The 14,436-nt window shown below is 31.7% G+C and overlaps 2 protein-coding genes across 2 annotated transcripts; both read left to right on the forward strand.

Moving 5' to 3' along the window:
* Positions 1 to 431: 431 nt before the first annotated feature.
* LOC145060518 (uncharacterized) lies at positions 432 to 2,542 on the forward strand. The gene is made up of 4 exons (XM_079008166.1): positions 432 to 570; positions 648 to 2,233; positions 2,330 to 2,482; positions 2,534 to 2,542. The coding sequence occupies exons 1-4, from the start codon at positions 513 to 515 to the stop codon at positions 2,540 to 2,542; spliced, it is 1,806 nt and encodes a 601-aa protein (XP_078864292.1). The 5' UTR covers positions 432 to 512.
* Positions 2,543 to 8,963: 6,421 nt separating this feature from the next.
* On the forward strand, positions 8,964 to 12,568 carry LOC145057669 (putative E3 ubiquitin-protein ligase ARI2). Its single transcript, XM_079005539.1, has 6 exons — positions 8,964 to 9,437; positions 10,146 to 10,178; positions 10,266 to 10,545; positions 10,613 to 11,093; positions 11,183 to 11,731; positions 12,259 to 12,568. Exons 1-6 carry the CDS (start codon positions 9,300 to 9,302, stop codon positions 12,362 to 12,364), a joined length of 1,587 nt encoding a protein of 528 aa, XP_078861665.1. The 5' UTR covers positions 8,964 to 9,299; the 3' UTR covers positions 12,365 to 12,568.
* The last annotated feature ends 1,868 nt before the right edge of the window (positions 12,569 to 14,436 follow it).

Here is a 14,436-nt window from a genome sequence, read left to right on the forward strand (position 1 = left end):
CTTTAGTTAAGCACATAAGAATTTATTTTGTTGCAAACATGATATACAAATAGCTTTTCTTTTATTATACCACAAATTATTATTGTTTTAGTCTAGCAAAAACAAAATAAATGGTGTTCTCTGTTTGATAGTTGTTGATTTTATCTGACACGGTAAAAATATATTAGATGCTAGAGTAAATTACGCGAATGGTCCCTGTGGTTTAGTGTAAATTACACGCTTGGTCTCTAACTTATTTTTCTAACTCGGACTGTCCTCAACTTTTAATTGTGTAACCCGCCTAGTCCCTATTCTCACATTCCGTCAATTGTTTCCGTTAGACACCCCACGTGCCTTGCACGTTGGGGGTATAAAAGTCTTTTCACATTTCCAATGTTATAGCGCCAAGAAAAAAAAAGGACGTATCGTTGATCAACGTGATCGGACACAAGCTTCACAGACAAAACCTTTGAAAACCCTTTGAAAACCCTTGAAAACCCTTGATCGAAAGAACCCTACATTTGAAAACGACGATGGCGCCTTGGAGGATACGTGCTACCATGGACGAGATTGACGTTGCTCGTAGATATGGTAAGTGTTTACTCCCTCAATCAGTTAGTAACTTAAAAAGAAAAATGTGACTAACCAATCTTTCCGTGAATATACAGCCGGACATCCGACGATATTCTCTGTCCGATTACACCATGGTGGACAGTTTACAAAGTTCCCTGGAAGAAAGTACATCAAAGGCAAGCAAAATTATGTTGATTTACTAGACATTGACACCTTTTCCATTCACGACATTGACGAGATTATGGAGGAACTTGGGCATATTGATTCAGACGAAACACTACTCTATTATCATTTCCTGAGACCATTTGGCGATTTGGATTTTGGGTTATTTGCTTTGGGTTCAGATCAGGATGTTCATCATCTGGGTACGTATGTTGCTAACCATAAGCTAATAGATGTATATATTGAGCATGGGAAAACAAATTTACATACTTATTCTATGTCCCCCAACCCTAGTAAGGTTAAAATTGTTGAAATTAAAGAGCCACCAGCTTGCTCCAAACAGTTGTTTTTGGAGTGGAATGACTCTCCAATTGAGCATGAGAGTGTTCCAGACCTAACAGAAGTTGAGAATGATAGTCATTTGGACAAAGAACCATCTTTGGTCGACCATATTGAATTTGAAATGAATGTAGAGAATGAGGATGATTATGATGGTAGTGGACACAACAATGGCAGTGGAAATGATGAGTTTGATGATGATAGTGAGAGTGAAGATAGTGATTTTTTTATTGATGAGGACAATCTCATACATGATGTTGATGTGGATATGAAAGATTTCCATATGAACATTGACAAGGATGTAGAATGGGTTGGAGGTTCTTCTGAAAGTAATGTACCTGAAGATACACAACAAGGTGACTTAGAAGTGATCAACACAGAGGTTTTGTTGTCTGGGTCTTCATCAGATGAGGCAAATGATGGTAAGCGAAGGAAAACTATTAGGGCCATACAGAGGGCTTATGAAAATGATGCAGCTTTGGTTAGTGAGCCCTTCTACATTTTTCAAACTTTCAGTTCATCTAAGGACTTTAAGACACAAGTGAAACTACATTCCATAAGGACAAGAAGGGAAATACAATTAGAGAAAAATGATAAGAATAGGGTTAGGTTTGTGTGTAAGGGCACTATACCAAATCTTGCTACTAATGAAGAAGAGAAATGCCCATGGGTTATATATTGTAGTAAGTGGAAGCGTGACATAGATTGGATGGTTAAGACATACACAAAGGAGCATCGATGTCTACAAACAAGGAAAGTCAAAGCATGTGACTATAAGTTCCTTTCAGAGCATATAGTACAAGTTATTGAGACAAACCCAAAGATTCCTATTAGGGCTTTACGAGAGCAACTCCAACGTGAGTACCAGATGGACATTTCGCATATGAAAACTTTTAGGGCAAAGCAGCAAGCTTTAAAGCATGTTCAAGGAGATTATGCCAGCCAATACAGGTTGTTAAGGGACTATGTTTTAGAGGTACAAGCACGTAACCCAGATACTACGGTTAAAATTGATGTTGAAAGTGAAGCGAATCCAACTGTTGAGACAAGAACATTCAGGCGTATCTATGTTTGCATTGGAGCTTTGAAGCGAGGTTTTGCAGCGGGAAGAAGGGACTTTCTTGGACTTGATGGAGCCTTCGTGAAAGGTCCATATCCAGGCCAAGTTTTGTCTGCTGTGGTAAGATCTTCTTATTTCTTCTTGTATTGTATGTTCTTTATTTTAAGTAGTGTTAACTGACCAATGTTTTCTGGTAATTTATGTTTCTTATCAAAGGCATTGGATGGTAATAATGGGATATATCCTTTAGCCTATGTTGTGGTTGAATCAGAAACATTGAATTCTTGGACTTGGTTTTTAAGTAATTTGGGTGATGACTTAGGTTTGGGAACAAATTCCAATTTCACGTTTATGAGTGACAGACAAAAGGTATTGGAACCTATCCAAACTAGGTTTTATAGTTTTATACTATTGATGCAGTTATACTAACATACAAACATGTTACTGTTGCTATGGTTTGTTGCCTGCGATTGCAACACTATTTCCATGTGTAGAGCATCGCTATTGTCTTCGTCACATACACGACAACATGAAAAAGAACTGGAGGGGAAAGGTGTTCAAGGATCTTCTTTGGGAATGTGCCACGACCTCTAATGTACAACACTTTCATCAAGCAATGGAAAAACTAAAGAAGCTTAACAATGATGCTTATGAGTGGCTGAAACAAATACCTCCTCAAAGTTGGGCTCGCTCCCACTTTACTGGTATAATGACTTTCGATCTCTACTTAATAATTTTAAAAGAAGGTAAATTGAATACTGACATAGAAGTTGTTTATGTTCAGGGAGAGCACATTGTGATGCTCTAACTAATAACCTGTGTGAAGCATTCAACAGCAAGATAGAAGATGGTCGTGATGCACCAATTATTAACTGCATTGAGTTCATCAGAGAGTACATTATGAAGAAGATAGTCAAAGTTGACAAGGAAATTCAGAAAGTTGTAGGTCCTTTGACTCCTACAGCTACAACAATATTGGATAAGATAAAGAGTAAGGCAGAACAGTATGTTGCAACATTTTGTGGTGCTGGAAAATATCAAGTTGCTGGACCATGGCAAGATCAATGTATTGTGGATGTAGGTCAACAAAGTTGCACGTGCAAAAGGTGGGAATTAATAGGAATTCCGTGCAAACATGGTGTGGCTGCTATTTGGGACATGGGGAGGAATGACAAAGATGTGGGAATCCCAGAATCATTTGTGCATCCATGTTACTGGTTATCAACCTGGAAAGAGATGTATTCTTTTAAGGTTAGTCCAATCAATGGAAGGTCCATGTGGGAGAAGTCAGCTATACCAACAACTCTGTTGCCTCCAAAACATCGTGTTCCCATAGGAAGACCAAAGAAGAAGAGAACAATATCAATTGTGGAAAAGGAGGACTTTGTTAGAGGAAACACAGCATCGAGGGCCCATAGATCAGTAACATGTACGAAGTGTAACAATGTTGGTCACAATGCAAGAACCTGCAAAGGGCAAAGACCAATTGTTGGTGGGGGTGGTGGACAATCACAAGTCAAAGGAAAAGGAAAAGGGAAGGCAACCACTTGATGGTTTGTAATAGGGCTAGTCTTTTGTTACTTTAAATATGAATGGATTGTGTTATGTTACTGCTTGTAATAGGGCTAATATTTTGGTACATTATTTATGAATAGTTTGTAATAGGGGCAGTATTTTGATACTTGTTTTAGCCAATATGTTGGCACTTTTGGATGAACTAGTTTGTCACCAATATGTTGGCACTTTTGGATGAACTAGTTTGTCACCCTCATTGCCATGTAATAGTTTGGTACTAATTAATGGAATGTTTTCTTCTTATGATACACCATTGGGTAGATAATAATTTGGTTTATATTGATTTTTACATTTATATTTTCCATAATAGTTTGGTACTAAATTAGATTGTTATATTCTTCTTATGATGTCACCCTCATTGCCCTGTTATAGTTTGGTACTAATTAAAGGTCAATATGCTGCTTATACATCACTTTAAAACATAATCAATACAACACTGCTACAACCATTACAGTACATTTGCATTACAATACATAGACAACCTAACCAATACATGAACACCATTTTCATTGATCTTAAAAATCCTAACCATCTGCATTACAATACATACACAACTTAACCATTACAGAAAAGGATACCTTCACATTCACTGCTACAACCTAACCATTACAGATAATGATACCATCACATACATTGCTACAACCTAACCATTACAGAAGACTTTACCATTACAATAACAACTCATCCCCACCTTACAACTTGTAAACAAGTATCACCAAGAACAATACCCAACTAATAAATAAACATATTTTCAAGAAAAGATTTTCATTTTTCAGCTTCTTGTTCAACCTCACAAGCCAGGAGATTGTCAATCTGTCACCATGATCCTTTTCATCATCATCTACCCAAGCAATAAATCCTTTACGTGGTTCCTGTCAATTTCAAAAGCCACGGTTACAATACCTATAATCGCATACAGTGATATCCCCATCTAGGGTTACGATTACAAAATTCTCAACTACAACATACCTTAATTGGACATGCATAAAAGGGTCTTCCTGGATTATTGTTAGTAGTTGAAGTCCGAATTACAGCAGCACGCCCACAATCGCATTGAACCATCCTTGATTTGAACATCCTTAGGTGTAACCGCTTCAAACGATGGAGGATTGAAAGAAACTCTAAATTAGGTTCGATCCTGATGAAAAATTAGTATTTGAAGATTGTTGGAAATGTGAAAAGACTTTTATACCCCCAACGTGCAAGGCACGTGGGGTGTCTAACGGAAACAATTGACGGAATGTGAGAATAGGGACTAGGCGGGTTACACAATTAAAAGTTGAGGACAGTCCGAGTTAGAAAAATAAATTAGGGACCAAGCGTGTAATTTACACTAAACCACAGGGACCATTCGCGTAATTTACTCTAGATGCTATATGACTGAATCAAATGCTTCTAATTATGATATCAAACGGCTTGAATCTGATGAAGTCAGATCCAATTTTTTATCAAACCCACTAAAAGACATATTAAAAGTCCTCTAATTGTATATTATTTGTATATATGTTCTAGTTAGATTGATGCGGACCACAAAATAAAATAAAATTTCAATATAAGGGAGGAGGGAGTCATTCCCTCCCAACCCATTGAACCCACTGCCACATCACTTTTTCTCTTTTATTTTTCTTCATCTTTCTCACCCAACAACACACGGAAACTATATCATTTTGAACCCACTCAACTCATTCAATTAAAAAAACAATACAAAACAATCAAAGGTAAAATCATAATTAGCAATAGAGTTACTGACGGTACCACTTCCGCTTCAACGAGGTGGTTAGTTGGTTTCACTAACCCACTTCATCATCTCTCACTACTTTCTTTCTCTCATTTTCTCTTGTACCATGTATTTTAAAACTTGTATACTAGTTGTTTTGTATCTTTTTTAATTGAGTGGGCTGAGAAAGATATGATTTCCGTGTGTTGTGGGTTGGGAAAGATGAAGAAAAAGAAGAGACAAAAATTGATGTGACAGTGGGTTCAGTGGGTTAGGAGAGAACGACTCCCTCCTCCCTAAGCGAGGACTTGGTCCAAGTAGGGGCACATTCCAAAGCAAACATAGGTAAACAATGTTTTAAAAATCGGTTTGAACCGGCCGGTTGGACCGGGAACCAGGGGAGGGAGCGGTTCAACAATCACCGGTTTTACATTGATTTTTGAACCGAATTGAATCGGCCGGTTTTCAGAAAAACCAGGTTGAACCGGTCAAAATAAACCGGTTCAACCAAATAAAAACACATAGACAATAACTATTTGCATAATAAACTTTGATGATTTTTTTTTTCAAATCTATTTAATTTTCTCAAATAAAAACATATGGTAAATGTTATAAAGTTTTTTGATATGTTTGTATTCATCTAAAATTATATTTTATTTCGATATTATACTTTATTTTCTTTTTGACGTATATGAATTGATGTAAACACTAAAACTTATTGTTATGTGTTATTTTAATGTATTTGGATTGATTAATAACTTATTTTTATGTATATTTCTAATGTTTTAACTTGTAAACGTCAAAAAAATTCATGATTTATATGTGTATATGTGTAGGGAAATAAGAAAAAAAATAAAAATAATAGAAAATGGTTGACCCGTCGGTCGAACCGGTTGAACCAGAAACCGGCCACCATACCGGTTCAACTAAAAAACCAGTTTTTAAAACATTGTAGGGAAGTAGTCTATAAATAAACAATTATTGTTGTATGTTTGGCTCAATTTCTTAACGATGTGAATTAGTTAGGTCTTCACCATTTGTTTCTTTTTATTGGGCACCTAAAGAGAGCGAAAGCCCAAACATTCTAAAAAAGTTTACAAAATATTTTGTTTTAAAAAATGGGTTAATATTTAATATCATTAACTAGGAATCCAGTTTTTATTTTATTATTTTTTCTAGGCCAGTTAAACTTTCTTAATAGGTTTAAACACTTAAATATTAATTTTATTTGATTATTATGAATTTGTTTGATTTATTTTTATCAAACAAATAAATAAATAAATGATATATAAAAAAAATGGTAAATCGAATTATAGGAGCAGTTTATATAAAACCCGCCTTAAAGCTCACGTGAGAACGTTAATCACAATGTAATAACAATATTTTAAACATGTCATGATTTGAACCATTGATCTCTTATGCAAAAAAATATCTTTTTAACTATTAGCTCCCATCACAGAACATATATATATATATATATATATATATATATATATATATATATATATATATATATATATATATATATATATATATATATATATATATATATATATATATATATATATATATATATGAGATAACTATAAAACTTGATTACTCTTCAACGATGTTATCAAGAACTCCATAACATAATAATATAACCGGTATTAGGTATAAAAAAAATAAAGAATAATGAAAAACTTGATTATTATTAGTGAAATCGAGTTTTCAAAATCCGTAATTTACTACGAATTTTAAAATACTTTTAACCTTCAAAACTCAACCGAGACTAAAAGGACTAAAAGAAGGCGAAATACCAAATTTGCGGAAATTTTGATGAAATAAAATCAAACTTTGACCAAAAAAAACCAAAATTGAGATTTATTCAAGAATGTTGGTCCAATCATTGTGAATATATGTTGCCAAAATGATAAAGTAAGTAACATGCAACTTCTTAGAATTTTATCATTATATGTTGAAGACTAAGTTTTATTAACGACGCGATGGGGAACGAATCCATAAAAAAATACTAAACCGTCTACAAACCAATACATAGTCACACGAAAGAAAAATCAAAGGCTTTCGTCAAGCAAAAGCTATCTCAACAAGGAATCACTTCTGTTCAAGTATATATGTTTATTACAATGATAAGTCTGGATACCTTTTTGGGTTAATGACACAAAATGGTTTTATAAATAATTTTTATTTTACTTTGTTAAATTATTTACTTTTTATTGTATTTAATTGGTACACACACAAGATCCATTGATAACTACCGAAGGATAGAACTAAAGATTTATTTATTATTTTTTTTTTTTTATCAAAATACAAATTTTAAGCCAATTTTCACATGTACAATTTTTAAACCATTAACTTTTTTTTCTTCGAAAACTCTCAACTTTTTTTTTTTTTTTTTTTTTTTTTTTTTTTTTTTTTTTTTGAAAATAACCTCTTATATTTGTTTTTTTTTTTTTTTTTGAAATTTAATTTTAGCTTTTATGTTTCTATAGATATACATTTTTAATCTTAAAAATGTTTTGATCCATAATAATCTTAATATTTTCTTTGAAACTCAATTTTGTTTCTTTTTAAACCAGTTTTTTTATTTGTACTTATAATTTTCATGTTCTTATTGTTGGTATTTATAATATTCGTAATGGTTTTTAGCATTAATTCCTAAATAAACATTTTATTTGTTCGAAACAAAAAGAAAAACTATTATATATAATATTTGTTGGAAAATTACATACCAAAATATATTTGCAGGGTGATCGGAGATTGTAACAAGTACATACACGATCTAAATTGACTTGATATCTTAGATTGTTTTAAGAACCAAAGAGAAAAGACAACTTCAAACGTCAATCTATGTTTGGAATTTAATCTAAGCATTCATGTTATCTATGTTGACAACATTGTCAAACCAGACTAGACATTTGTTTTCAACTGCTAGGCGGCTACTACAGTCTTTAAGCATCATGCAATTTTGCCAACGATAATTGGAAACAACATTTAAAAAAACAAATGTTTCATGATGGTTTTTCGAGAAAATAAGCTGAGGCTTTTTCTGAATTTTTTTTTTTTCTAAAATAGAAGATTAATGGTAAATCTGTTAAAATGACCAAATTTAAAAAAATGTAAGATGTTTTCTTAGTGGAAAAATAAATTAAGATTTAATACGAAAAACCAAAAATATGATATTAGCCTAAATAATAATAAAAAAGATACTATAATATTATAGTTAAATACAAAACATTATATTTAATGCCAAACCCCCCACATTAAATACAACACCTTGAAAAAACTACAATATATTATAGACATTTTATAGAAGTAAATTTTAAGAGAACAAGGTTAATCATTTTATAAAAAGAAAGGAATTTAATTGACATAGTATTTAATAAAATATTTTTTCTTGGACTCTAATTGAATATAAAATAGTTTTTTAATTTTCTTATTTAACACTATTTTTTTTATAAGGAAATAAGAAAACCAGTTGGGGTAGAAATCAAACAAACCAACCGATTTATTTGATGATTTGATTTGATGTGGTGACTCTCTCAGCTCTCTAGTCTCTACTTATTAAGCGATCACAACTTTCACAACTCACAACTCACAACTTCGACGTCTCCACTCTCCAATGGGGGTCTACCACACTCATCTAAACCTATAAAAGAAGTGCCGAAATTCATCCCCACTTCCCTAAATCTTCTTCCACCTCCTACCCCTTTTCCTAATCACTACACACATTGCCTCTTTTGTTTCTCAAACAATCCAATCGCAAGATGTAAAACAGAAGCAACAGCTTCCCTTAAATCTCTCTGGCTTCTTGCTTCCATACCAAGCTCTCTCCCCTCCCCTTCTGCACGAAAATTGACGTGGTCGTTGTAAAAAACTATATTTTACATATAAATGGATCCATACGATAGCGATTACTGCGATGATGGCGATTATTGCGATGAGGACGATTACTATGAGTTTGATCACCATGATGATTGTGATCGTCGTGCAGATGTTGCTTTAACGAGCCGCAATGGTTCGTCTTGTAAGGTAATCAACCAGCTAATGTTTTATCTTATGTTTATTATAATATTTGTGAAGATTCTTTCATTCAATGGAAATAAAAAACGAAAATAAAGGTTTTTATTTCAGCATTCTTTTCTAATCCCCTGTTTTTGTGAAACCTAAGAATCAAAGTTTAGGGTTTGTCGTGTTTACCCTTTAACGTTTTGTGATTCTGGTAGGAATTGCTTCATTAAACCCATGAAATTTTGATTCTTTTTGAAAAAAGTAACTAAGATCACTCATACGTTTTGCAATCGGTGTACATAGATCAACTTTCTCCGAAGAAAAGCAGTCAACTTTTGAATAATCGTGTTCTATCTAATACTTTTAAAGTTTAAAAATTGACCCGAAAAAGTTTAGTTTGTGAACTCCATCATATTTCCATAAACATATTGATTAGCTTAAGCCTTAAGTTTAAGGCAGTTATCAATCTCTAAAACCACAAAAAGTTTGATCATTTTCAATATGAAGAAGTTGCTCATAGTGAAAAGTTGTAGGTCTTTGTCTATATTGTAGGAAACTATGTTTAGAAAAAATGAAGGGACATATTAGGTTGTACATATGTCAATGGGACAAAAATTGCAATCTTTTGTCCTCTTGATCTCCTCTTTGCAAAAGACATAATTGCCCTCCTCATCCTCATCTGTTCTATTATAAATTTAAATGTAATTCTTCTTTTTGATCAACATGTAGGTTATCACAAAAGAGTGTGTATCGACTGCACAGGTAAGGCATGTTATCTATGTCATTTTAAAATTGGCTACACATGGTGATTTTTAGTAATTTTGTGATTCTGTTGTTTACATTGTGTAGAGGGAAGATCTACAAAGAGTAATGGACTTGTTATCTTTAAGGGAACATCAAGCAAGAACTCTACTTATACATCATAGATGGGATGTTGATAAAGTCTTTCAAGTGCTTGTAGAAAATGGAAAAGATAGGCTTTATAATGAAGCATGTGTAATGGTATCCAATGATTCCAATGTTTCTTCAAAGAATCGATCTTCCATTGTACTTTGTGAAATATGCTTGGAGGAAGTCCCCTTCTATAAAATGACAACAATGGATTGTGGCCATTATTTTTGCAACACTTGTAAGTACAAATTTTTCTTTCCCAAAAGAATTTAATAGGGAAGTAACATTTACTTTTTCTTTTTAAGGTTGGACAGAGCATTTTGTTGTGAAGATAAACGAGGGGCAGAGTAGGCGAATTAGTTGCATGGCTTCTAGATGCAGTGTGGTTTGTGATGAGGATAAAATCAGAAATTATGTGAGCAAAAAGGATCCTAAATTGGCTGAAAAGTTTGAAAGATACCTTTTGGAGTCATATATTGAAGATAACAAAAGGGTAAAATGGTGTCCGAGTGTCCCACATTGTGGAAATGCCATTCGTGTTGAAGATGATGAGTATTGTGAGGTTGAATGTGCTTGTGGTGTTCAGTTTTGTTTTAGTTGTTCTTCAGAAGCACATTCTCCATGTTCATGTCAAATGTGGGAACTTTGGTCAAAAAAATGTCAAGATGAGTCAGAGACATGTAATTGGATCACAGTTAATACAAAAACTTGTCCAAAATGTCATAAACCAGTTGAAAAAAATGGTGGATGCAACCTTGTTCGATGTATATGTGGTCAACCATTTTGGTGAGAATCTTTTCCTTTTTTTTTTTTTTTACATTTAAACCCTAAAAAAAAAAATAAGTAACAAGAGAAGCTTGATTTTGATTTTGTAGCTGGCTATGTGGTGGAGCAACGGGTATACAACACACATGGGATAGTATAGCAAACCACACATGTGGAAGGTTCAATGAAGAGCAAATAGCAAACACAAAACGTGCAAAAATAGAAATCGTGCGTTATTCTCATTATCATAGTCGATTCAAAGCACATACAGATTCCTTAAAGGCTGAAATCATTATGAAGGAAAAGTTAGAGAGGAAAATAGTGAAAATGGAAGCCAGGGAATTGGAAATAAAGGATTATGATTGGGTGAGAAATGGGGCTAAAAGGCTGTTTAGATCAAGGCGGATTCTTTCTTATTCGTATCCGTTTGCGTTTTACATGTTTAGTGACACGTTTCTTAGCGATGAATTGACAAATTTGGAAAGGAATATTAAACAGAACTTGTTTGAAGATCAGCAGCAGCAACTTGAAGGGCATGTTGAGAAATTATCACATTTTTTGGAACAAGAGTTTGAGGAGTTTTCCGAGGACAAAGTTATGGATTCGAGAATGCGGATTATTGCGCTTTCCAAGGTTACTGATGCCCTTTGCAAGAATTTGTGAGTACATTTGTCTACTATCTACTGTCTACTGATGTGAATTAGATAAAAATTACAATTTTTGTCCCCCCTCCCCCTAGAAAAAAAGGTAGAATAAGGTGGAGCATGGACTCACTCTCGATCTCTCGTATGTGCAAAAGACGTAAATGCCCCTGTTTTCCTCATCATCGAAATAGCCGTAGAAAGCTTGTCTGGTTTTGTCCTGTCCGGTCCGGTCATCTTGTAACAAATGCAGCGTACCGCATTTGTTAATAAAGACCCGAGTGGACAAAACCAGACAAGTTTTCTACGACTATTTCGATGAGGAGGATGACAGGGGCATTTATGTCTTTTGCACACACCAGAGATCGAGAGTGAGTCCATGCTCCACCTTGTTTCTACCTTTTTTTTTTTTTTTTTTTTTTTTTTTTGGGGGGGGGGGGACAAAAATTGCAATTTTTGTCTCATTGTCTTGTGTTAGTCCGGTGCGTGTCAAACACAGTATAACCTGATGTGTCATGTTTTGACTTTTGGTTTGTTGACTTCAGGTACGATTGCATTGACAATGAGATACTGCTTCATCTGAGAACAACGATCAACATAGCGCCTTATAGATCGATGGGTGCAGATAAGGCTGTGGAGCTTGATAAATGACTTGATATTTACTTCATCCAAACTTTTTGTTCATAACTACTTTGGAAGCTAATTTTAGGAGAATAAGGTTTTATTTTTTACAAGTTATATTCTTTATCGCTCATATGATCATGACTGCATACAGTTATTTAAGATGTTATATGGTTTTGAATCTAGTTTTGCTTTAATTATATAAGATGAATGAAGATAGGGTATATCTATTTATATCGTAAGCTTTTATATCACAGTTTATATTTGGGTCCCCTGCAATATCTATTTGTGGTTATGACATGCATAGAGGAATAAAATGAACTTTATAATTTATATATATCCTTTCCTCTCAGAATATATATTTCAATAAATAAACATGTAGAGGTTAGAATCTTTCACTCTATTTATCTACCAACAATTATAGAAATTATACACGGTTTTTTGTATGCAGTTATAGTGGTGTAAACAATGTTTGTTGAAGATTATATATATATATATATATATATATATATATATATATATATATATATATATATATATATATATATATATATATATATATATATATATATAAAAGGTTAGGTTCATGTGAGACGGCCTAATTTTGTGAGACCGTGAGACGTATTTTTTTATTTTATTTTATTTTTTAATTTTTGTTTAGTTAATTCAAGTTCCGAAAATAATATTAAAATTTTTTTTTTGGATTTTTCCATTTATTTTGCATTTTAAAATTATTTTTTAGAATATGTAGAGTCTAATATTCTATTAGAATATTTCACGGTTTTTTCAAAAAAAATGGAATTTATTTTTATTTTTTTTATTTCTTTTAGTTAATTCAAGTTCCGAAAATAATATTTAAAAAAAGAATTTTTAGATTTTTCCATTTATTCTGCATTTTAAAATTATTTTTTAGAACATGTCAGTATAATATTCTATTAGAATATTTCACGTATTTTTCAAAAAAAATGGAATTTATTTTTATTTTTATTTTTTTATTTATTTTTATTTTTTTAGTTAATTCAAGTTCCGAAAATAATATTTAAAAAAAGAATTTTTAAATTTTTCCATTTATTCTGAATTTTAAAATTATTTTTTAGAATATGTCAGTATAATATTCTATTAGAATATTTCACGTATTTTTCAAAAAAATGGAATTTATTTTTATTTTATTTTTTTATTTATTTTTATTTTTTTTAGTTAATTCAAGTTCCGAAAATAATATTTAAAAAAAGAATTTTTAGATTTTTCCATTTATTCTGTATTTTAAAATTATTTTTTAGAATATATCAGTGTAATATTCTATTAGAATATTTCACATATTTTTCAAAAAAAAAAACGGAATTTATTTTATTTTATTTTAGTTAATTCAAGTTCCGAAAATAATATTTAGAAAAAGAATTTTCGGATTTTTCTATTTATTTTGCATTTTAAAATTATTTTTAGATTTGGTCTCACGGTATCACAAAATTAGAATGGTCTCAAATGAACCTGAACATATATATATATATATATATATATATATATATATATATATATATATATATATATATATATATATATATATATATATGGGCTTAAGGAATATGTGACTGTTATGTACCTAAGCTTATATATAGAACCTTCCAAACAATGTAGTTTTGATCCATTTATATCCAAAGTAATCATGATATATCTTTTGGTATTATTACATAATCATGTGACTTACTAAATTCATCAAATTTATGTTTTTTTTTCATTGTGTCTAAGAACTTAAAGCATTAAAAGTGGTGACCATTTAATCAACTCTACTAAATTGTAAATGAAAACTAATAGAATAAAAGATAAAAGAACATGTCATAACTTAATCAAGCTTTTCACAAAATTATTGGATATAGTTTTCAATTGAAAGACAAAATGCTTCATTTATATTAAAAAAAATATTGGTTTTTTATTTTCTCTATAAACTTCAATAATTATTTGCAATAAAAATATATTTAATTGATCTTTTTCATTTCATAATTGAACTTAATTCAATGATATTCTATTAAAACAAAAGTAAGAGAAAATGAAATTTGTTTTGTTTTGTTTAAAGTTACTTTGTTTAAAAGGTTCTATACCTAAGA

The sequence above is a fragment of the Lactuca serriola genome, chromosome 6, assembly GCF_051521515.1.
Source record: "Lactuca serriola cultivar US96UC23 chromosome 6, Lser_US96UC23_V15, whole genome shotgun sequence".
Lineage (NCBI taxonomy): Eukaryota > Viridiplantae > Streptophyta > Magnoliopsida > Asterales > Asteraceae > Lactuca > Lactuca serriola.